At 39.9% G+C, this 24,296-nt stretch overlaps 1 protein-coding gene across 1 annotated transcript; it reads left to right on the forward strand.

The window, feature by feature from the left end:
* Positions 1 to 1,616: 1,616 nt before the first annotated feature.
* On the forward strand, positions 1,617 to 24,031 carry LOC104347355 (cytosolic phospholipase A2 epsilon-like). Its single transcript, XM_086462989.1, has 21 exons — positions 1,617 to 1,727; positions 1,901 to 1,984; positions 4,833 to 4,905; positions 5,735 to 5,871; positions 7,119 to 7,250; positions 10,270 to 10,310; positions 10,739 to 10,781; positions 11,536 to 11,599; positions 12,206 to 12,372; positions 12,526 to 12,618; positions 12,984 to 13,021; positions 13,979 to 14,114; positions 15,571 to 15,707; positions 17,246 to 17,468; positions 18,125 to 18,239; positions 19,266 to 19,403; positions 19,903 to 20,010; positions 20,477 to 20,668; positions 21,196 to 21,362; positions 22,195 to 22,375; positions 23,547 to 24,031. Exons 1-21 carry the CDS (start codon positions 1,617 to 1,619, stop codon positions 23,774 to 23,776), a joined length of 2,610 nt encoding a protein of 869 aa, XP_086319115.1. The 3' UTR covers positions 23,777 to 24,031.
* Positions 24,032 to 24,296: the final 265 nt, after the last annotated feature.

Raw genomic sequence — 24,296 nt, forward strand, 5'->3', positions numbered from 1 at the left:
ATGGTGTGTTATCTAACTGGATGGGGAATTTTTATTCCTGAAGAGCTGAAGAGAATCCACTGCCATCAAACTGAGATGTAAAATTACTTCAAAGCCTGAGCTAAGTGATGTGATGGCTGTTGTGTTCAGCCTCTTGTAACAGCATGAGCTGAATTTCTTGTTTCAGATCAGGGAGTGTTACTTCAAAAGCATTTTCATATAATCAAAGTGAAATAGATATTTATTGTAATAAGACTGCTCCACAAAATAATAAAATTAAAAAAAAACCAACAAACCAAATCCAAACAACAAAAAACCTGTAGCTGGGAACTCATGACGCTTTTTTTTTTTCTTTTTCAAAAATAATAGTACAACCTAAAGGAGGTACTTTTATGTATTTAATGCCTGAGTCTATGAAAGACCAGACTAATTATAATGATTATCTGAAGCTTGTCTAAGGCAGCTGTCCTTTACAGGACAGTTTGAATAGTCATTAGAAATGGTTGAAAGTCAGATTTATTTTTTTTATAAGAAGTGCTGTGGCTTCAAAAAAGGGTTTTCTGTCTTAGAAACTTGGGAATTCTGAGAAATAAGTGGTTTAAAAAAAAATTTATTTCAACTGCAATTTCTCACTATTGAATAACAGCTGGTTTTAGTGATTTTAAAAACGTTTAATGCAATAGCTGTCTTCTGTCATATTTTAGTATTTTAGTAAAATGTTATGTATTGAGTGCTATTACAGAAAAATAATGTGAAACTATTCTAAAATGAAAAAGAACTCAGACTTGACAACTTTAACATGAATGTTTAAATATTTTAGGAAAAAAATCATATGTAGTTATTTGTGTTAAAGCTTATATGGGTTTCTTAACATAATTTAATTGTAAGCAGCACTTTCACTAAAAACGTTTCAATAACAAAAGCTTCTCCTGGCTGTGCTTACCCCATAATATCCCTTATGCAGCAGAAATAAAAGAGAAGAAAAGCCACAAGCTGTTTTCTTTAACTATTTACCACTGCCCATAAGAGCCAGCCTCCACATTGTGGCTGTAATCTGCAGTGAAGTTGGTGAAAATCTTGCAGTTGCGCATCTAGCTGGAGGAGTCAGTGGGAGCTAGAACGCTGCTCTTTGGATGTTTAGATCACCCCACTTGGTGCTAGTAAAGCACAGGTATGGATTTTAGGACTAGAGAAAGTAACAGTAGATATTGGTAGTTGCAGTGTTCTGTTAGGTCTTCTCCAGTTTTTGAGGGTTACAACTGTCCCAGGATATCCCTCTGTCCCACCTTATGGTGCTGGACAACTACTTCATTTTGGGATTAACCTACGATAAAATGTTTGACCTGTCTCCTCCTTTCCCCTAAATCACTGTGGTGTTTAAAAAAGGAAAAAAAAAAATCTTCATGTGGCACAGAACAAGTGCATAATTTGTGCTTTTGAAATCAGTGGGAGGCGGAGCTATGAGTAAATCTATACAGCTCTTCTTCCCCGCCTCAGTTGGCCTGAAAATACTGTGGTCCAGGAGCACCTGCCACCCGTGAGACATACAGACTGGACCATTATAGTATTGCTTTTTGTGAAACAGAGATACTAATGGGATCGTCAGCCTATTCACCTTTGGTAAGAGAAAATCAGCGATGGGGCAGGAAGAATCTGTTTGGCTATCTTGGTTGAGCTTATCAAAAGCAAATACTTGGGGAATTTTGATCCTTAAATGTCAAACGGATCTGCAGTGGGCAGATTTACTAGTAAGAGCAGCAAATAGATGGTCTTAGTGAGATGGAGATGTGTCCCATCATGAGGTGGAGAAATGGTAGGGCTCCCTGCTACTGCTATGGCAAATCCGGGTAGAAATTGAAAACTAGGAATTGTTGACTGCTGGTTTCATCACTGTCCCCTTTTTTTGACACTGTGTCCCCAGGATCAGTTCATCCGAGCAAACCCTCACAGGAAGATTGGAGTTGGGAGGAAGGATCATGAAAGACCACACAGCGCTGAAGATGAGGTACTGTATAGGGGCAGCTTCTGGGCTGTAGGAAGGCTGCGGGGTATGAACAATGGCTGTGCTGCCTGCAGTCTTCCATCAGCCTTTCCCATCTCGCTCTAAGCTTAGCTGTTATTTTGAGAGGTGATATTTTTAACGGTTAGTTAAGGGAATATTTCATTCTTCTGTGAGTGTGCTGTCTAGAGTGGAAAATGTTTGCTATGACTTAGGGGTTGGGAAGGTGAGGAAGGTGATGAACTTATGGTTTAGATGCTGGGCAAGGAACCGGGAGAGCTGGATTCTAGTCTTGATTTTACTGTGACATCACTATCTTATGATGGTTGTACCTCATAACACCTGAGGCTCAGTCTTCAAATTGTTTTTCCTTTGCTTTTATGATGTGTGTCCATGTTGTCTGTCATCCCCACCCCCCACCCGAGGTTCTTGAATCTGCTCCCTACCTGTATTCAGTGCAGAAGTACGAGGCTAACTCTTTGCTAGATCTGGGAGAGCAGCAAACTCGCTACCTGCTAGCACTATAGAATTGGGTTTGTGTCTGCATATTTTCTTAGTACTTCAGCCATCTCAAGAATAAGTTTTCTCCCAACTTCTGGATATGGATGGTACTAAACTGAGGATGAAAAAAATTAATCCTCTGTATTTGGGATTAAGAGTTGAGCTTTCAGCAATTTGAATCATCTACTCCTGTCATTATCTCTCTCTCCTCAGAAATATTGCTGCCAAGAATTCTGCTGAGGTTGATGGTTTATTCCAAACCTGCTGGTTTTGTTTAAATGGCACTTTCTGGGAGAAAATTATTGGGTTGAGAATTTTTCCAGTGGGGTGTAAATAGCATCTAGCCTGGTGACTTACTGCTTTTTTAGAAGGTGAATCTGCTCTTGTCAGTACACTGGTATATCAAAATAAGAGGTACACAAGGAGGTCCTAAGGTGACATTTATCAGATATCATGATGCTTTGAAGATTTAATTACTCATTTCAATTTAATTAATGGACATACTACTTCTGTATGTAGTATTTTACTTCTGATGTTCTTCAAGACTAACCAAGTATAGGGTTGGGTGGGAGTGGAGGGAGTAAACAGAAAATGGAGAGGGTTGTGGAGCCTTCAAGCTATTCCCCTGTACAGCCCTATACTATGGGATGTCAATATATTGCTATACCACCGTGCTTCTCCTTAGTAAATCAATCAGGTCAGCCTAGTGTTTTTCCACATGAACATATTTTAAAAATAATTTAATATGCAGAAGTCCTGAATAAGCCAGGGCATTATGAATCACCTATTTGTGCTTCTGGTTCGAGGGTTTTTTGTATGTATGTGCATTCGTATGTAATTATAACTTTTATTCTTACTTCTCTCATTTAAATTGCATAATCTAACACACTGGCAATTTTACTCTCATCCTATCAAATCTGTAATTTGGTTTGTATTTACAACTTTCCGTTGTTTTACATTGTTTAGAGATTTTGTGATTCATAGAATCATAGAATGCATTGGGCTGGAAGGGACCCCCAAAGGTCATCTAGTCCAACCCCTCTGCAGTGAGCAGGGACATCTTTAGCTAGAGCAGGTTGTCCAGAGCCCCATCAAGCCTGATCTTGAATGTCTCCAGGGATGGGGCCTCCACCACCTGTCTGGGCAGCCTGTTCCAGTGCTTTACCATCCTTATGGTAAAGAACTTCGTCCTAATATCCAATCTAAATCTACGTGTTTCTAGTTTAACACCATTGCCCCTCATCCTATCGCTGCATGCCCTTGTAAACAGTCCCTCCCCAGCTTTCCTGTGGGCCTCCCTCAGGTACTGGAAGGCTGCTACAAGGCCTCCCCGGAGTCTTCTCTTCTTCTTCGTGCTTTCTTCAGTTCTGGTTTTCCTCCAGCTCCTGGTTTATGTACATGTATCAGTTCTGCAGGTCATGGTAATGTGGTTTCATTTTGATTGATTAGACCCTATCTATGTATGACAGGTTATCTTTACTCAGTATGACACAGAACCAAAAAAAACCCAAATAAAACCACCCAAAATCCATCTGCTTCTGCTTTATGTCATGTCAAATTTGCACTGAAATGCTAGAGCTGTCTTATAGGGAGCTGGACGTATGTGCGAAATGGAAGAATGCTTACCCTGAGTCTGTGATTTCAGCCTTACTCCTGCTGCTATAACTGAAGAGCTCTGGAGTTCCATACAGGGCTGTTCACTCCTAGAACCATTCTCTCCCTTTATTAGTAATGTATTTCCTTTTAAGGTCAGGTATTTTGGTATGGTGAAGGATGTCATGGTGTTACATATTCTATATTGGCCAGTAGCAGTGATATCTTGACCAGGGTATTATAAAATGGAGGATAGCTGTCCTGTTCCACAGTCATGTTATGTGGCAGATGGGCAGCAGTCCCTGCCGGAGGAAGAAGGGCATCATGTGATCCCCACACTGGCACACTGGGAAGTGCTGTGCTGTAATCTGTTGCACTCAACCTGAAATTTGAGGAGCAAACCCTGTAGTTGAAAGGTAGCTGGATTTTTACAGGGGCAATTATGTAATGACTTTTTTTTGTTAAAAATATCTTCTTGTGATATTTCTTACTACTCCCTGCATTCAAATGTAACCCCCCAAACCTAAATCTTTAGAAAACTTAAACACAGCTGGTTAGTAAACAGAACTGGAATCTGACATTTTATGATGTCAAATCACAAGAAAGAATTTCTTCTCAGAAATTGCCTCAAACAATTAAAATGAAACCATATTAATTGCATTAATGAGATAATGGCATTTGCTATGCTATAGGATAGGCTGTGTTAGTTATATCCATGTAATTTGCTAATAATTGAGGTATTTTTCTCATTGTTCTGCAGCCAGAAGTGCCTCAGTTGTGCTGGCTTATAGTAAAAATTATAAGCATAAGAAATCTCCGCAAAGCAGATCTGTGTAAGTATCACTGATGACATGTTTATAGGCTAGCAAGAAAATCCCTGTCACATGAATTTAATGCTCTTGTACACCTGTTGCTTGGATTACAGTAATGTCTCAGTTTTTTTGGCTGAAGAAGTTCTATCTGTTTTCATTTTCAGACTCATTTAAAATAATTTTGAATACAGTTAATAGAAATAAAATAGAATAGAAATTCAAAATAGAATAGAAATTCTGTGTCAGGAAAGAAGTTATCCTTCCCTTCACAGGCTGCTCTGTGATATTTCCCTTTCCCCTAACTCTTCAGTGCCCCTTTATCCACAGATTGCCCATTTCCTTTCTGAAAGGAGCATTTTCGTGAAAGGTAGAAGAAAAATCAGTAGTTGTGTTGGGTGCTGCTGTGTTTGTATCTTCACTGTTGTATCTCTGTGGAAGACTTGTGTGTTACAATTAGAATCAAGTCAAAAAAAATCCCCAAAACTAAATTCTTTGGGTTTTTTTTGAAAAAGTGAAGATTCAGGAAGTGTAGTTGTATGTGAATTTGCTTGAAGACTGGCAAATATTTTAGAATAGAAGTAAAAAAATCAGAAGAGCTTTAATACTTCACTCCTGTTTAATATTTTGGCTTTTGTTATCAAATAGAATTAGTGGTTTAAAATTTCCTTTTGTCTGGAGTTGTCATACATGTAGATACAAAAGTTAAAGAATTCTAAACCCAGAATGTTTTCTTTTGAGTCTAATGAAATATCTAGGACTCCTCAGAGGTTAATCTTTTTTCCCCTGACTGGACAAAACAAATAATAAAAAAGTACTGCTATACTAATTATGCATCTTTTTGTCAACACAGTGAGCCAAACTGATTGCTACATCAAGCTGTGGCTACCAACAGCTTCATGTCAGGAAGCCCGAACAAGAACTGTACGCAACTGCAGAAACCCTATCTGGAATGAAACTTTCCACTTCATGATACAAAGTGAAGTAAAGGTAGGACCTGCACCTGTGACAGTGAGCAGACCCTTTCTAGAAGGGACATCTTCAGCTGCTGCTTGCAGACTCTTCATGAGAGCCTTGAGGCTCACACAGAGGCTTGAATTCAGTTATGCCGAGAAATAGGATGGTAACAGAAAGTTACAGAAAGCGTCGCAGACAGCATGAGAGATGCTGTTTCCTACCAGCAAGTATATATGCAAGCCTTGGTATGGTGCCCTGACTGGTCTCTGTCATCTTCTGAGCACTAGAACCCCATGAATTGACTGGGAGGTTTTATAAACTCTTTAGAAGATTGGTTATATTTTCTTATATGCAACTGTGAAGGCATTTTGCTGTATGCTGCCATGGGCTTGTAACACCTGTTTTATACAGTAAGTCACGCCATTTGTAAATCATTAGAGGTACCATAACTTAATGTTGTTTCTTTAAAATTTAGAAATATTTTTTAGTACCAACCATTCCATTCTTAAACAGGCACATTTTCAAAAGCCTAGTAGACTATAAGAAAACAAAATGTACGTCTGACAGACTTATAATAGAACCATGCCTATCCCGTGCTTTGAATGAGTATCAGCTCAGAGGGTTATGGCTCATCTGGAATAAAGTTGAATGCTTATTTCTGTCCCAGAACAGTTGTAAAAATCTGTTAAAATGTTTGTAGAGTTAGCAGAAATAGATTATCAGTTAGAGCACGAGTGATACAGGGTCCAGATATGGGTCAACTTCCCACAGCTTAATAGTGCTGCATCTCGTGCTGTTGCGGGTAATCTGAACCCTGAGAAATTGCAAGGGGAATCATTACAATTTAAACCTTGTTAAGAGAGTTGGTTAATGTGCTTTATCTTCTAGTTGTAAAGGGCTAAGAGTTTTCCCTCTATTATTACTTTCTGCTGATAGGCCAAAATTTCTCAAGATAGCAATTTTGAATCCACAAAGGATCTGATGAACAGGATATGTAATCTCTACCCTGTCCAGTGCATATTACCATCATGTATGTCACTTATGCTGCCTTTCTTCTGAGCTCTTGTTCATTGCCAAATCTGGTGATTGACCTCTTCTAGGGTTAGTCCGTGACTTTGCAGTCTGAGTCCCAGGGGTTGTGAACTGAGCTCCAAGCTGTCACAGAACTCTGTCTACATTGAACAACAGAAGGGTTGCATGCTGACTCTTGCTAGACCTTCCTTTTGGGCTCAGTAGTCCCAGAATATGGCGTTTACATCCTTCTCTGCCTCTCTCCTCAGAACATCCTGGAGCTGACAGTCTGTGATGAGGATACTTTTACACCAGATGACCAGCTTTTGACTGTTCACTTTGATGTAGCTAAAATCCAACCTGGAGAAAAAGTACACCTGAATTTTGAGTTGAATCCAGAGGTGAGAAATGAAAAGATGTGTGGAATTAAGTGGATAGATAAAATAATAGTCTTGATCTGAATTTTGTCCCAAGTTACTACCTGTATTAAACATTGGAGTTGTTCTTACATGCAAAGACTTTGTTAAAAAGACCTTATTAAAGCACAAAGTTAAATGCTTAGAGTTTAGGAGAGGTCAGAAATGGTCATCCCTCTGTTGTGATTGCAATTAGATGCAAAATGGCTTTCCTATTCTGTTTTTTATTTTTTGAGATTTCAAAAATAACTTTAAAAAAAACCAGAGAGAGCAAGAGTCAAAAATGAAGAAGCTGATGGTTAGAGATCTGTTGTCACTGTTGTAGCAGACTGACAGAGTGGGATGGGAACAAACCTGGCACCTTTTCCGGGCAGCTGCCCTGACCCTTTGGCCAGTAGCTCACTAGGAGTACTTCCTCTCAGCTTCACCAGGGGTTTTGTCCTGTGCTTTCAGGCAATATGCTTGGTAAATGTTTATATGTTATATGTTTATATGAAAATTTCTCACATTTTTTTCTTCCTTCCGATAAACAACAACCTTTTTTTTAAAAAAAAAAAAAATTAAAAATTCTCAGCAAGTCTGTTTATGATCTTTTGTTGTGGGGTTACAAATTTCTTTTGGGGCGGCTCAGCAGCACTGAATTGATAGGGCTTGGTGAATGAGAATCTCCTCAGAATCTTACTGTCTTTGTCTAGGGCAGTGTGTGACTTATGGCTTTTATTTGCTGCATATGTCTCAACAAAAATTGTGTTTGGTTGTATTAAAGAGTGGATAAGGAGTTTCTTCTGAAATGTTTGGTGGATGAAGTTGCCAAGAGGACAGGTGGAGAAATCACACCCATCATTTAAAAGAGCAAAATATGTACTCTGCTTTCCACAAAATATAACAACTTCTCTGCTTGGAGGCCGTGTAGTAACGAGACTTCAGAGCTTTTTCACACTTCCAAAAAGGGTTGGAGTTTACAGCTCCTAGGAATGGTGTGTGCTCTAAATTGTGTGGTTATTTCTAAACTGCTGTGTCAGACAGACTGTCCATAAAACACTTTCCTGTTTTTTATATTACTGTTGCTTTGAGAGTGTGTTTATTAACTATTCTTCTAGAAAGCCAGTCCTTACTAAGTATTTCAATGTACCTGCTTCAGCTGGCTATGGCTTTCCTTAGAGAAAGCCTTGTGTGACTGAGATCATTTGAAGTGTGATTCAAGCCATGAGTTTGCTCTGAGGCATGTTCAGAGTCGGCTTAACCCATTGGCTTGGCAAGGTGGAAGTTGGGGAGATAAGACAAGGTGAGCTGTGTCTCGGGAACGTCTTGGTCAAGCCATCCTTATTTGGTCATAACTCCTACTCAGGTGCCTGTGAGGCATCACAGGTTATGGTCTGTACATGGATTTTTAGAACACTTAGGGTTTGGGTTTTTTTTTTTTAAAGTAATTTAGTAATGGAACATACTGGGCAACCTTAATAACAGGCAGTACTGCCACCTCTGCCCATAATGACTTCTTTCATTGACCACAGTATCTCAAAAGGAAGGCTGAGGAGACTGGATGGGTAATTTCAGAGCACCAGGGTTGCTTCCTGCTGTGCCTCTTACTCACCGTGTGGTCTGACAAGTCTTTCCATTGCTTTGCTGCAGGTTTTTCACCCGCAAAAATGTAATTGGGACTTAATAGAAATGTAATTCATATGAATATGTGTACAACAGTGTAAGAAGGATGGGAACATAAGACAGACACAGTTAGGCAGATGTTACAAGCCAGGGTTTCCTGAACATTGTCCCTGCTGTTCTTTGGACAAAGTTGGAACAGATCATCAGTGAGTTTGGATAGTACAGGCTGGTCACAATATGATGCTTGATAAAGTCTATCTCGCATCTCTGTAAGGTGACTGCTTTCTAAAATCCATCCCTCAGTCTTCTATTACAAACCTCATGAAACAGACTCTGGGAGAAGTAAGCAAGCAGGACCACCTAGTGCTGGGTTACATGCCACAGATCCAGCTATCAGAGAAGCCACCTAAGATGTCTCATTTACTGACATGAACTAGTAAATACAAAAATACCCACTTTTCACCTTTGCCATAGTGATGATTTTACCTTGGCAGCTATATTATCAGACTTTTCACAGTGTCTTCACAAAGTTGAAGCATGCTGTGCAGCCAGACAGAAGGGGTATTTGTCAGTAACGGTCAGTTGTTCTGAAAATGAATGAAAAATTTTACCATCACTTGTCAGAAAGAGATTTATATCTTCCACTAATTAGTGTTTTCCTCCCTGTGGGTGATATAGAAGATTGCTCTGATATATATTCTTGTGTTGTGTTTCCTGGATTGGCTAGGTCCCGTACAGACTGATCCAGCAAATGGCTGCAGTGAAGTAATACAGTTACTCAGTACCTCTTATGTTGTTGACGTGTCACACTTTTCTGTTGTTGTTTCCTGCTCTTAGTCTTCTCCCTTTTTCATCTTGATTTGGCCCTTATGAGCTCTCTCCCTCATTCCCTTTCACAGCTTCAGTCTTCCCTGTTCTCTCTTCTTCCCTTTACCCTGGCAGTTTTAATTTTCAAGTTGGACTCTTCCCCAGTCGATTTTTTGTTTGTTTGTTTAGTCATTATACTCTGGAAACCCAGACATACTCACCACCTAGGTCCATTTATACTCAAATATGTTCTCCTACATCATTCACCTGTTATATCTCCTTTTCTCGGCATTGATTGACACATATCTTATCCTATTACCAAATGAATATCAGTACCTCCACCTCTCTATTCCATGATACTTACTCTTCTCTTCCATTTGGGGGGACAGTTGGTTTGTAAACAGTAGAGCAGTGGAGAGACATGAAATGAAAGGGTGGGCAAAGAAGTCTCCATCTATTTACATTATGATGCAGAGGGTGTGAGAATAGCAAAACCTTGCAAGGGAGTGTTATACAAAATCATCAGAGCTCAATCAAAGGAAAAAGTTTATTTGTTCATTTTCCTTAAATGAAAAATAAATCTTATTTTCAGAAACAGGAAGAACTAGAAGTGGAATTTCTACTGGAAAATATGTAAGTAAAGCCTAAATGTTGCAGAATTTGTCATCAGAAAACCGCATGGAGTGATAATGCAGCACTGGGAAAGTGGCTTCATGTACTCTGCTCGGACATCTCTCAGCATCTTCCTTGTGGTTGCTTTTCTCTCCTGAATCTGGTGAAATCTTGAGTGACAGTTTCACTATTTATAGCTGAGTGTGGGTGTTTGTTTTGTTATTCAGCCTAAGAAGAGATAATGCTGATCAGGGGAGGTAATAAAGAAGGAGAGTCCATAGGAGCTATGGGACTGTGACCTGGCAGTGAGCATGAGATGGAGGTGAAAGATAGAAATGCTGGTGGCACTTGGCAGCTAGAAAAACTCAGCTCAAAGAACTGTTTGCATTTAAAAGATCGTTGCTCATATACCCACTCTTAAATAAACCTTTTCCTTTTTTGCTTTTCAGTCCAGGTGTGTCGGAGAACATCGTTACTAATGGTGTACTAGTGGTAATTGTTTTATTTTTTCATGCTTATGTTCTTATGGTAGGGCAGAACTGAAGAGTATAGTTGGAAGAACTGTGCCTTTAGGCATAGCCTTTACTCTTTTTCAGATGAGACACAGGTGTGGTTTTGAATTTGGTCATGCTTGTAGTGCATTCTGTGTTGGAATAGGCTTGGACCAGCACTCTGCCACAGTGCCAGTGAGCTGCTCACTGATGAAATGGCAGTAAACATGGAAACCCCCTTGGGAAGGGAGTGAATCCAGTGTTACTGCAGTTTATTACTGAATGTCTGCCTTGGAGCTGAAGGCTATTTTCACATCATGTCCAAAGTACTGTGTGATGCTCCTGTGCTGCTACTTCCTCCTACGCAGCTCTCTCTTGGGAAGTTACAGCTTCATCCCACAGGTATTAAAGTACAGACCCATCTGTCCAGTTGTTCTGCAGAACTGTAGATATCCTTCTGCTCACTCTTCTGTAGACAAAAGTTAAAGCATAGACTAGATGGGCAGAAAAATTTCGTGTGTTAACCGTTGGGGATTGAATGGTATTTAAATGTAATGGGACAGATCCCCAGCTGTCTTAGCTGCCTTGACCACAGTATTGTTTGTATGATTTATACAAGGGAATCAGCCTCTGCGACTTCTTCATGTTCACAGGATATCATGGCCAAGCTTGATGTTTCTACAGGACACCTAGATCCTCATCAAGGATCCTGAGCTGTTTCTGTGACTGATGACTTTATTGCTTATCTCTTCCAGTCTCGTGAAGTATCCTGTTTGGAAGTACACGTGAATGAAATAAAAATGAAGGGCCCTTACACAAGTGAGGTTATTGATTTAAATGGTTTTCACTGATTTTTGTGCTATGGGAGATGCAGTTGAATCTAGATAAATATTTGATCTGTTTTAGTCTCTGTTTGTATCAGAGCTGCTTGCATACTGAGGTGTTTCCTGAATTACCTACTTGCTAATAGTGAGAATCCTCTGGGAATGGCATGACTGTGTACCTTAAGGGAAACTGTGGAGGTGTCTGGGAGACTCAGAAACATCACTGCAGTGTGATGGAACTGAAATACCTGTGGTGAGAACAGAAAGTAAAAGAAGGGAGATGCAAAAGAAGGGTGATGCAACTATCAGGAGTGGAAAGACTACGGTGGAAACTCAGGGGTGTGAACACTGCTGGTGGCATCCACTGGTCTAACACATGCTCTCCATCACTTGGCAGGGGAGAAGTTGCAAAGGTGCCTCAGCCTTTTGCTGCTTATTCAGTCTGGCCCTTGTTCACACTGATTATGGGGGAGGAAAAACATTGTGGCTCAAATTAATGTTGACTGTACTAAGGCTGAAACTTTATTTGGGGCATTTTTATTTGATGTTTGCACGGCTAGATGCAATTAACATTTCTCTGTGGTTTGCTTCGTGTTCTTAGAGAGAAAATTCACATTCACAATGAGAGGATCCTATGAAGAAACCCAGGATGTTTCCATAGGTCCTTGCTGCAGACGGGGAAGCAGTGAGACTGCTGTGTTCCACTACATCAAGCACAGTCAACCCAGACTGCACATGATGCTGTCAAAGGAGCGTTTTTTCTGTGGTGTATGTTTTGCTTGTGGACGTTGATAACAGCTAAACTAACTTTTGGGAGAAGCATGATGAATTAGCCCTTCTCTGTGGTAGATTTGTACCTATGGGTTATACATAATTTTCTCTTTCTAACTTTTTTTTTTCCCCCCCTCTACTTTAATTCAGCACAGCTCAGCTAGGAGGGAAACAGATGTAAGTAGTCCCCTGGCTCTGCCTGTCCATTCTCTGGACTTGAGAAATAAAGTGACAGTGATGAGAGTGAGTAACCTTTGATAGCTTTTGGAATTATTTCAACAAGTGTAAGCTATATTTGTGTGATGCCTGGTCCATTACTAATTTTGTTATTAAAAATGTACTAGCTGAGTTATGGGTAAGCTTGGATCTTCATGCACTTGAAAGTATAACTATTATTCAGGGAAAAAGTAGCATATCCAGAATTGCTGATTGCTTTAAAAATATTTTAAAAGCAGGATCCTAGTGATCATTGTGTGCAGAAGGCCTGAGAAGAGACCAAAGATTTATCATTAGACTATATATCCAAACAACTGCTAATACTGTACAAGAACTGTTGCTAACTTTCAATTCTACTCAAAATTTATGGTGTTTTCATTCTTGATTCGCAGGGTGAATCTTATGAGGTGTCTGTGAAGGAAGAAGATGGGTAAATCTTTTATTTCTTTTGAATGATTACTCAGGCCATCTCCTATCCTTTCATAGTATCATCTTTGGATGAAAGGAAGCTACAGCTTAAACTAGGTCACTTCAAAAGCAGGAGTAAAGATTGTGACTGATTAAAGATGACTAAAATATGGGGAAGGGTTAATAAAATCATACATGCTTTTTAAATTGGTTGGTAAGAGTTCAGCATAGAATTGGTTGGATAGGTAGTCATGGGATATAACCAGTCACAATGTTTTTCTTAATGTTGATGCTTTCTAATTTTGATACTTAAGAATCCCTCTGTCTTGTAACCTTTATCTATAATACATACACGTTCTTGTGTATCACATTTCTAACATGTTTCTAACACGCATTTACCGGTCCTCTACAGGTCATTTTTCAATGAAATAAGCAGACAGCAAGTAATTTATTAACTGGCTTGCAGTGATTTTCCAAAGGGCAACATTACCCCCTACTGATTAACTAGCTACATTGCAAACACTAGTTGCAGACATGATAAATCAGACGTTTTTCCTGAATATTGATTATAAGTCACAGAAAGGACAAAACAACCTTTTGGCTGAAAAAACCCTGAAACAGTAGCCCTGTGAAAATAGAAGGTATAGAATTAATGATGCACACGATGTTCATAACCATGTACGGATATGAGGGGATACACTTAAGAGGCGTCTTCTGACTCTAGTATTTACAGCACAAGTACTTAGTAAAGATAAGCCTAATATGGTATTAGGGTAATTTTGCCTAAAGTGTGTTAAGTTTGAGTAGCTGCTCAGGACCCCTCTGCTCTTCAGGAAACACATACGTAGCAAGGGAATGTGAAGAGGTGTCCAGATTTCAGAGCTCAATGCGAAACAGCTTGAATTTAGTTGTGTTCCTTGTTTTTCGTCAGCAGAGAATTTGATTCATTTAACTTCCTCATGATTGTTTGTTCTTATAGTTGCAAGAGTTTAGATTTACGGTTGGGGTTTGATCTATGCGCAGAGGAGCAAGATTTCATCTGTAAAAGGAAGAAGGTGGTTGCTGCTGCTCTGAAAAATATTCTTCATCTAGATGAAGACCTGCAGGAGGATGAGGTATGTAGGACAGCATCTTGGGAACTTAAAGTATTCTGTCCCACTTTGAACGAAGTGGATGAGGTGTACTTGCATGACTACCCATATAGGTCTTCCATGTCTTCTAGACTAAAATGTATAGGCTGGATTGTCACTTGCACCTAAGACCACATCCAGGAGTTTCTGGCACAGAGGATGAAAGAGCAACTGTCAGGAGCTCAATTATAGCTCCTTTATTCTCTGCCAACCTCCATCCTTGCTCAGGGAGACCCAAAGAACATATTTGTTAAGATGATCTTATGCATAACCAAGCTTTGTGAAATTTGGTTGCTTGGACTGAGACCATTTCTCCTTGGTTTGGCACCTCTCCCCTTCTCTGCTGCTACACAAGGCTCACAGAAGAAGGCTGTGACTCTCCTGTGTCACACTGGTACAGCAGCATCTGTCTTGTGTATTTTTCAGTGTCATACCTCTTGCTTTCTCCTCTCCTGGGCATCTCAGGACTCAGAATTAGCTGCTCTGTCACTGGAGGACAGTAATGGACCTGTTATGAGCCTGTGGTTCTTGGAGCAAGAGTCAGGGAGACACTCTTCTGCAACTGGGAGAATGTGCCTGCGTGCGATTTCCTCCACTTCTCTGTTCAGCTCCCAGCACACCCATGCCTTGATGCTGTGTGCAGGACAGCATTTGCCAACCAAGTCAAAGTGCTTATGAACTTAAATAAGAAGTAGAATAGGATTTGTTATTATTAAATGAGAATAGAAGGTTGTTGAGTCATATTAATTAAAAACCAAAAAACCTACAAGTAGATGGTAAAATACAGTGAAGACAAGATTAAAGGTAATGTCAAGATATGTTCCTAAAACTGAAAAAAAATATGTTTTCTCAGTTTTTAAGTGCTACCTATGGGGCAAAGGTAGGATGGCTAACAGAATTCCTGCATCCCTGAGGAAAGTAAGACTACATTACATGCAGCATTGATGTCAGGGAAGGGGGAGGTAATCTGGATAAGAAAGAGGCTGTTAAAATAAATCTATAAAGCTTGGCACCATCTGCCTGGAGAACAGCAAATGTTGCATATATTTCTTCATAGAAGAAGAAATAATTACGCAGGCAGCTTTTGCTTTGCTCCTCTGACCTCAGTTTTGCTTAGAATTTTAAAATGTGTTTTGAGGAAAAGGCATGAGGAAGAATAAAAACCAGAAAAGACTCTTTACAAATCTGAAAACAGATTATGCCATACAGAACCATGCTTACAGCTTCTGACTTACCAAAGCATCATTGATCAGGAAGATGCTTTCAGCATACGCTAAGTCCCACAGAAGTTTAGACAACTCACACACCTAAGTGCTGCTATGAAGAGGGTGAATTGAATCCAAACCTACCTGAATCAGGGTGTTGCTGTTACTTTTTCTGCATGCCCATCACTTTATTTCATCTGGTGATGAATGACTCTGTGCCTTTGTGTGTTGAGCAGGTGCCAGTGGTGGCAGTTGTGACTGCAGCAGGGGGAGTGCGATCCATGACGGCTATGTTTGGCAGTCTTCTGGCTCTCCAGGAGTTAGGTGTTTTGGACTGCGTCTCGTACATCAGTGGTTTATCTGCCACAACATGGTAAGGAGATCTGGGCTTGTGCTTGCTGTTTGTGTTAGCAGACTGATAACCTGGTGAAGAACGTTGCTTTGCTGACAAATTTTACTCAGCATGATGCTGGGACTTGGCTTTCTTTTGATGCTCACCCATTTCATGGGATCGCTCAGTGCTGTAGCCCTTATTTCTTCCAGCTACAAGAAACAAGTTGAGTGAGAACTACTGTATTTCTATAATTGCACTGAACTGTTCATAGAAACTAAAAGAAAAGAGCACAAGCCAAGATGGTTCACCTGTATCTCCCTGCAGTTCAGTGTAGGTGACAAACCCACCCGCAGCTTTTCTGCGGCTCGGATATGTGCCTTTCTGCCATGACATACATCATGAGTTCTTCAGATGTTTCTGTCATCAAGTTAGTGCCTGGAGAATGTGTGGGAAACATGGTTATTTCTTGGTGAAAATTATGTGTGACAGCTCCATTTCTCATTTCCCAGTTACCTGGCAGAAAAGATTCCTATTAAGGAATGAGGGTTAAGATGAGGGTAGAGGTGTCTTGGTGTTTCACTTTGAATGAAAAGTGGTTATTTATGGCTATCAACAAGGGACTGAATAGAGCCTGGTGGGCCAAAAAGCTGGCATTTTCTTGGGAACGTAAGAAATGAGGATTGCTTCCTGGGGGAGAACACCTTTTGATTGCCAGTCAGACAAATGAGATGTTAGTCATGAATTGGAGAAGGTGCTGAAGATGTGCAAGAGAAGCAATGCAGCTGGAGTCCTGGGGACTTGAATCTCTGCAAGGATGCAGACCCGATCACCAAGTATGCTTGAGAGCAATGAGGAAATGAAAGCAGGGAAATATTTGTCTGGCTCAATTCTTACACAGGTCTGAAAAGGAGAATTTAAAAGAAAAGCCCCGAGAAACATAGAGTGTCATGCACATAGTGTTGACCGCCTTGCATGACTAACAGGGATTTAGGGCTTCAAAACATTTTGCCTCTGGAGGGTTGGTCTTAAAAGGTAAATGAGACAGAACTAGACCAAGTGGGGTGGGCATGAGAAGGGATGACTGGAATCTGCCTGAACTCTGGGAACTGAAACCTCAAGCAGACTGGCCCTGATTGTGCCAAGAGTCTGAGGTGACCCGCCTGCTGCATGCCCGAGGAGGGGAGCTCTTGCACTTGTCTGGGGCAATGTTTCCTGCTAAACTCCTGCCTAATGCTTCATGCAGCATCTGACCCACCTGAGGGAACTGGCCTCAGACAGAAGCTTGAACCTGGGCAATCAAAGAGTAATTCTAATAAAAGCTTGTGTTAATTTATGGGTGTTGCTTTATTACTCTCTTGATTCTGAGAAGAAACAAGCTAGGATGATTTTGACTCTATTCCTGCAGCAAAAATATCTTTGTATAGTCTGAATTCTGCCTGAGCTTTGAATAGTTCTTCCAAGGTAAAAGTTGGAGGGTGAGAGCCTTGTGTAACCTGAAACACAATGCCTATGTGTGGTATAAGCCCACAAATTGTCAGGTACTCAGCGATGAACCACAGTATGTTTCTTTTTACCAGGACCATGGCAAAGTTATATGAAGATGCAAACTGGTCACAGAAGGATCTCAGTGGGCCGGTTAATGATATCAGGGAACATGTGATCAAGAGCAAGCTGCACTGTTTCTCGTTGGATCTTATGAAATACTATGTAAAGGAGCTTTGTGAAAGAAAGCAAGAGGGGCACAAGGTGTCCTTTACAGATTTTTGGGGACTCTTCATTGATTGTATGCTACATCATCAGGTATTATATATCCATCTCTTATTCCAGAGTATTTCTAACTTTTCATGTCTAAAGTTCTGGATTAGTTTATAGGAAAGGCTATCAAAACTTCTGAGGGGTCTTTGTTTGGCTTTTTAGAAGAAAAATAACACAATAAGCCTAAAGTGTAAACATCCATGAAAAATGTCTGAGCATTTAAAAAGTCAAGGTGTTAATGAAACCGATTTTCCATCTTTAATTTTAGGTAAAATGAGCATTCTGGTAACATACAGAGGAGAGGTAGCTCTGTCAGAGCTAAGTTCAGGCATAGCAGTATATAGCTGTATTGGCAAACAAAGCCATATTGAATGAAATGGTCCCTGGCTGACTTTAATCTGCGGCACTTCCAAGATAGCTGAATATCTTTATCTTTCCTTAAAGCAGGTCATATCCTAGTAACTGCACAGGCAAGTTTCTCACATTTTTGCTCTTGCCTGCATTCCAAAATTCCCAGAAGCGTCAGTGATAATGCTTTGATGACAGATAACACGTGAGCACATTTGTGTGGTCAAAAAACTGAAGGACACAGAAAAAGATCTGCTGAGGTTTAGGAGATGTTTCGTTGATAGTCCATGCTTAGATACTGTATTAAGTCCATGCATCACATTCAACTTTTACAATAACTTCTTTATAAACAGGAAAGTACTCACAAACTGTCTCATCAGCAACTGGCAGTAAATCAGGGGCAGAATCCACTACCCATATACGTGTCCCTCAATGTCAAGGATGACTTTAGCACTCTGGATTTTAAAGGTAATGATTATTATATACACTTCTGTAAATCTAAGAAGTTTTCTTTTAATGCTGGGTGAATGCCAAAGCTTTTACTGCAAGTACAAGCTAATAAATATTTTAAATAATTTCTTTTTCCCCTGTCTTCACATCTGGGTTCTGACTTTGATGAAAAACATGCATCCTAACACTATGATAGGGAGACAACTGTGCAAAGACACTGCCCTGTGAAGGGTGGAGGTGCCATTTGCTGGCAGCCTTGAGAGCCACCACTGCTGCTTTCTTGCTTTTATCCCCACCTACTCTTCACCGTCTCTTTCAGCTGCTGGAGTTCCTGCCCAGGCAGCAGTAGTCCAAGAGAGCTATGAAGAGCTGGGGGAAGAGGGCAAGGAAGGGAGGAGAAGGGAAGATGTGGAGGGGGGTGAGAGTGGGTGGCAGCTCCCAGCAGCCAGAGAAGGGTCTGAGGAGGGGCAGCACTCTGCCCTGATCAATGATGCTGATTGCTAACTATTTCCATCACATTTTCTGGCCCAAATGAAGCAGAAGGTCCTGCAACTGAACCTGAACATCTGCTTCTAGGCACAATCTGCAGTCCCAGTATCTTCAGCCAAGGTTTGAGTGGGTTTTGTTCAGAGGTTTTTTTTTTTAGCTTCACAAGGCAGTGAAATCAGAGTCTAAGAATGAACGGTAGCTGGTGTCATTGCTGACCTAGAAGAACTAAAACCACCACATCTTGTGCAGGGCCTTAGCAATTGGTGGACTTTCAGTCCCAATTTTTTGCTTCCTAGTACAGAAATGGACCTGAATGGAAGCTGAATGGATTTTCACAGTGTTAGTGAAGAAGGTGAATTTAGCTTCTGCATTCACCGGTCTAACATGCAATACATTGAAGGGCACCTGTTGTTTCAAAACATGGTGGTTTGAACTGTCTGTCACCAACATGCTGAAGCTACAGGCCTTGTTCTTCCAGCTTTTGATTCTCTAAGCTGTTATTTTTACATGTGTTCAGGTAGCTGCACTAAGTCCTTCTTGATGCCTTATTTGCAGAGTGGGTGGAGTTCACACCTTACGAGGTGGGTTTCCTGAAATATGGGGCCTTTGTTCGTTCAGAGGATTTTGGTAGTGAGTTCTTCATGGGTCACCTGATGAAGAAGATCCCAGAGTCCCACATCTGCTTCTTGGAAGGTGATTTACTATCTCAGAAAAACATTGCCTTTATAACCATATAGTTGGCTACACAAGTTGGCATCTAATAATTACTGTTCTACAAGTAGCAATACCAGTACACGAGATATCGTATCTGATGCAATGTAAATCTCAAATGAATGAGCCAAAAGTGACAAAGAAGGAGGCAAATTCTTGAGACAAATGCAAATAATTTGCTGAACTTCTTAGGTTAGACCCAAACACAACACACATTATAACTGATCTTTTGAAGTATTTAAAATAACAGTTTGACTTTTATAAACAGCCAAGTTTCTAAAATGACCTAGTCATAAACCAGATGTTATGTGGAATAGCATGTCATTTGATATTCATACTAAAATTCATATTTAATAACTAAAACAGTGCTAATTTAAACAATCACAGAGACTGAATCCAAGCAAGTTGTCATAGCTGTGCTCTAAAAATTCTTAGAAATATTAAGCATGCCTTTTTTAAATTTTTTTTTTACATTTTCAAGGCACATGGAGTAATATATTTTCCCAGAGTTTTATGGATGCCGTCTACCTCTCGGGTCATTCAGAGGACTTCTGGCACAGATGGACCCGAGGCACTAAGCATGACATTGGTTAGTTATTTGGATTACTTTTCACTTGCATCTGTATTGTCTTCACACCTCTCCGAAATGTGAAACCTGACATTTGGTAAAGGGTTTGTTTTTGTGTCCTGTCTCTGGGTTAGGGGCCACCAAGCCTTTGGGAATGAAGGAAACATAGGAAAGAAACAGTTGTGCTGGAAAACAGGAAAAAACATCACACTGCTCACTGTGCAACATTCCTGGGGAGTTTTGTTAGTCATAAGAGGACTACCATGATTTTTTGGGGAGGGAGAGGCCAGGCAGGGAACCACAAGGTGATGCTGTGACACTGAAGCCCACCTCTGCCCAGAACAGTCTGCATGTCGTTGCGTGCACTTCATCACAGATGGAGCCGTGGTGATTTGGCTGCCCAGCCCCTCTTTCTTTATTGTTATTAGTATCAGAGAGGCACTCTAAACAGATGCAGATGTATATCCTCTTCTCGTTCTTCTTACAGAGGAACACCCTGCTCTGCCCAGGAAGTCTCATGAAGACGCAACTTCCTTATCCATTCCCAAAGATTGCCTTTCCAATACTCTTCGAGAAATATTGACTGGACGGCCAGTGGTTTCAACTTACCATAATTTCCTCAAGGGCTTGCAGCTACATAACAAGTATTTAGAGAATGAGAGATTTTGCATGTGGAAAGGTAATAGTAAATTGTTTTAGGTACATCTTTGAAGGTGATTTTGAAGGTTGATACTTGCTAAGGACAAGTATTTGATAAGTTTTAGCATAAAGGCAAATTTTGATTAATATCTCGATGGAATTGGTTTTGTTGAGCCACAGATGATTTACTGCTGGTCTTGTTTCTGCCTTGGAGAAGCCACAGCAAGCTTGCTTGAATTCTGTTCTTCCTAGCAAAAGCAGAAAAAGGATGACTTACAGCTTCCACTGAAGCCAAATAGTCACAAATTTACACCGGTTGAAAAAGCAGCTTAATAGATCACTTTGGATGAAGCTGAGTCTCAAAACTGCTCCCTCTTACTGATCTCAGAGTTGAACTATAGATTCTAAAATTGTGTCAAAGACAAACATTTAACTGTGGGCTTTGTGTCAAAGACTAATGTAAGTGTCACTTGTCTTTTCTTTCTTTCCTTGTTATGCTGATTTGGGGAAAAAAAATGGGCTTGCTCCTGCTGTAATTAATTGATAATCCAAGTTTTTGACTTTCAGACACAGTGCTGGATTCTTCTCCCAACCAACTGAATGAAATGGGTGACTACCTCAAGCTGGTAGATACAGCTTTCTTCATCAACACCAGCTGCCCGCCCATTCTGAGGCCAGAGAGGAAAGTGGATGTCATTTTGCATTTAAATTACAGCGGAGGCTCACAAACTCTGGTGATTTCTTGAAGTAGTGATTCTTTATCTGTATGACTCCAGCACCTGAACTACCACTTTTCTTTTTTTTTTTTTTTTTTTTTTTTTTTCCGGAAAATGGTCTGATTTCTATTAAGTTAAATGATCATATCAGTGATACTATTCAACACTGTGATCATAATGTCCCTGTCTTTATCAGGGCTATATTCAGTAGCTTTCTGGGATGCACAGACACATAGTGTGTATATGTACAGATTTGTCATAGTGGTACCAAGTTTCTCCATAGTTAGTTAAATAACATTTACAATGTAATTAGTTAATACGTAATTCTGCTATTTTTGAATGAAAATTTGGAGGGTTTTATTTATGTTTGACTCTTGGTGTTTGGGTACATTTCAGTTGGGTTTTTGTTTTGCTGTGTTTGAAGAAACATTGAGGGGCATATATGATTGAAATTAATGTAATTTATTTGTAGGAGGACAAGAAATTGTTAGGGGCACTCAATGCAACACTCAAGAGCCTGTGATATGAGATATAATACGTGTAATCAAAATTTCCTGATCCAAAGCCTCTACTCTGCCCACTAAATCCCCCAAATTATCTGAATTTCATATAAATTTCAGAAAACAGCCATCTTGCTTTAAAAATGTACAGTGTTACCAAATCAAGCAAATTTCTGGTACCCAGATATATTAAAATCAAGAGGGTATGCTGGTTCCAGTGCATACTTAGCCTTATTTATAAACATATAAATGAACCACAGATCGCCCAGTGCAGCAAAATATCAGTTATGGGCCTTGGTAGTCTTATTCAACTTGCCTTTGTGTTGCAACTCTCCTTTCTGCTGAACCAGCCACTGGAACTATTCTCAGAGTACTGTTTGGAGCATGGGGTTCCATTTCCTAGCACGGAGCTGAGCCAGGAAGACCGGGAACACCTGAAGGAGTGCTATGTGTTTGAGGACAGCTTTGAGGCACCAATCTTGGCCTATTTCCCACTGGTGTGTGATACTTTCCAAAAATACAAGGCACCGAGTAAGTTAACAGCATTAATCAATCACTTTTTGAGGTCGTGACATACAGTTTATCCATTGACTTCATTCTTCTTCTAAAACAAGAGGTGGGCAAGCTTCTCAGTTGGCTAAGTTATCGTGTTCCCAGTCCTGTTGTGATGAATATAGTGTTGCCCAATTGATCAGGGATTGAACTGAAGATCTGCAAAATTAAAAGCATGAATAGCTGTGGCTTGAGGCAAAACCCCTTATCTGGCTTCTGGGACAGTTTGAGTTCCTTTGATAATAAAGGACAGCTACTAAGTTATATCCCCTGGTATATCACTGTCATTTAACAGCCTTGTAATGAGATATTACGTTTACTTTGTTAACAAAGCTAGAATCCTCTCATTACTTTTTTTACGTGAAAAAAAAAAAAAAGAGGATTGAAAGTGCTGAGAACATATAATGAAGTGAAGGATTTGTCAGGGTAACAAGCTGCCTTGATATGTCTAATTTTTGAAGAGTTGCTGGATTATTTTCTTTAGTTCAGCAATAGAATAAATAGTGATTTTTTTTTTTTTTTTTTTTTTTTGCTTCACCAGAAAAACTACATGGTAAATTCAGTTTCAGTTTAAAAATGCTTTTACATGCATCAATTCCAGTTTTCTTGTTGCTAATTTAGTATAATCCAGGAAACTTTCCTCAAAAACTTAACAAAAATCCATGTACCAGCTTATTGGAAAAGACCTCGTGTAGTTGATCATCTTGCTTGTCCTGCTGCATGCACTTAAATCTCGGCCACCTGAGAGGGAGAATTCCCAATCCAGAAGCTTCCTGGTGTCATTTTCTATCAGTTAGTAGATAAGGAGCTGTCATCTCAATACTCAATGGAAATGTTAAAAGTACAAAATTCCAAACCTGCAAAAGTGAAATATTCTGATGGAAACCTTTAATTTAGAGAGGAAAGCATTTTGCGTGAAAAAGTGTTTCTGCCAGTTAGTTCTGGATCAGCTGTGACTGTAGTCAAAGAGCAAAGTAGTGGATTTTATTATTGCAGCAGATGTAGTATCTATACAGTAATTAGGTCTTGAACCATTTTCCTGGGAGAATTCATTTTCTTATGGCTGTTACTGTGTATTTTGCATTGCCTGGTAGGAGTCTTCCACCTCAGTAATGTTGCTGTGTTGAACTTCGCTATGTTCTTACTTCAGATGTGGAGCGCAGTCCTGCAGAGATGGAGCAGGGAAAAGTAGATGTGTCCAACTGTTCTGGTCCCTACAGCACTGGTCTGCTTACATATACTGAAGAGAATTTCAACAAGTTGCTGAACCTGTGCAGCTACAACATCCTGAACAACAAACATTTAATTCTTCAGGCTTTGCGAACTGCAGTGGAAAGAAAGAAGCGGTTTAAAAACTGTTCGTCATCTAAACGCTCTTGAAGTATATTTCGAGGAGTTTCATCAGAAGGAGATGTACAAATGCTTTGTTAATGGACTAATAAATATTCAGGCAATATGAATCCATACAGAAAGAACATCCATGTTAGCTTGTTAAAAGAGAAAATTACGTATTTCATTCAGTACTGTGTGTGAGGACCATGCTGGTTCTGGCATTAAAGTCATTGGCACATCATGATTACTTTAAAAAATTATCTTCACTGTTTTAGGGAATGGAAAGGCAGTTGTAGAGCTATATAGTCCTATTTGAATATCTATAAGAATGAGATGTCAACCTCACAAAAGTTTATGCCAGATTTGAATGCAAATCTTGGTGGTATGCGGTCTTTGAACCAGAGACCAAAGCAAAGATCAAGCAAAGCCTTGTCTTGTTCACAGAAGTCTGCTTGTGACAGTAAGGAGTTAACCAGATACTAAAAATGTTTGCACCAGGAAAAGGAAGGTTGATAATTGAAGAATGGAACTGCATATGGTGTCTTTTATTTCCTTAGTATCCTTCTGT

This window comes from Leptosomus discolor, chromosome 3, assembly GCF_034619465.1.
Source record: "Leptosomus discolor isolate bLepDis1 chromosome 3, bLepDis1.hap2, whole genome shotgun sequence".
Taxonomy (NCBI): domain Eukaryota; kingdom Metazoa; phylum Chordata; class Aves; order Leptosomiformes; family Leptosomidae; genus Leptosomus; species Leptosomus discolor.

Coding starts and splice junctions, on each gene's coding strand:
- LOC104347355 (XM_086462989.1), top strand. CDS start 1,617: ATGGGGCAGGAAGAATCTGTTTGGCTATCTTGGTTGAGCTTATCAAAA. Junction 10,311..10,738: donor GAATTTCTACTGGAAAATAT/GTAAGTAAAGCC, acceptor TTTGCTTTTCAG/TCCAGGTGTGTCGGAGAACA. Junction 22,376..23,546: donor CCAAAAATACAAGGCACCGA/GTAAGTTAACAG, acceptor TTCTTACTTCAG/ATGTGGAGCGCAGTCCTGCA.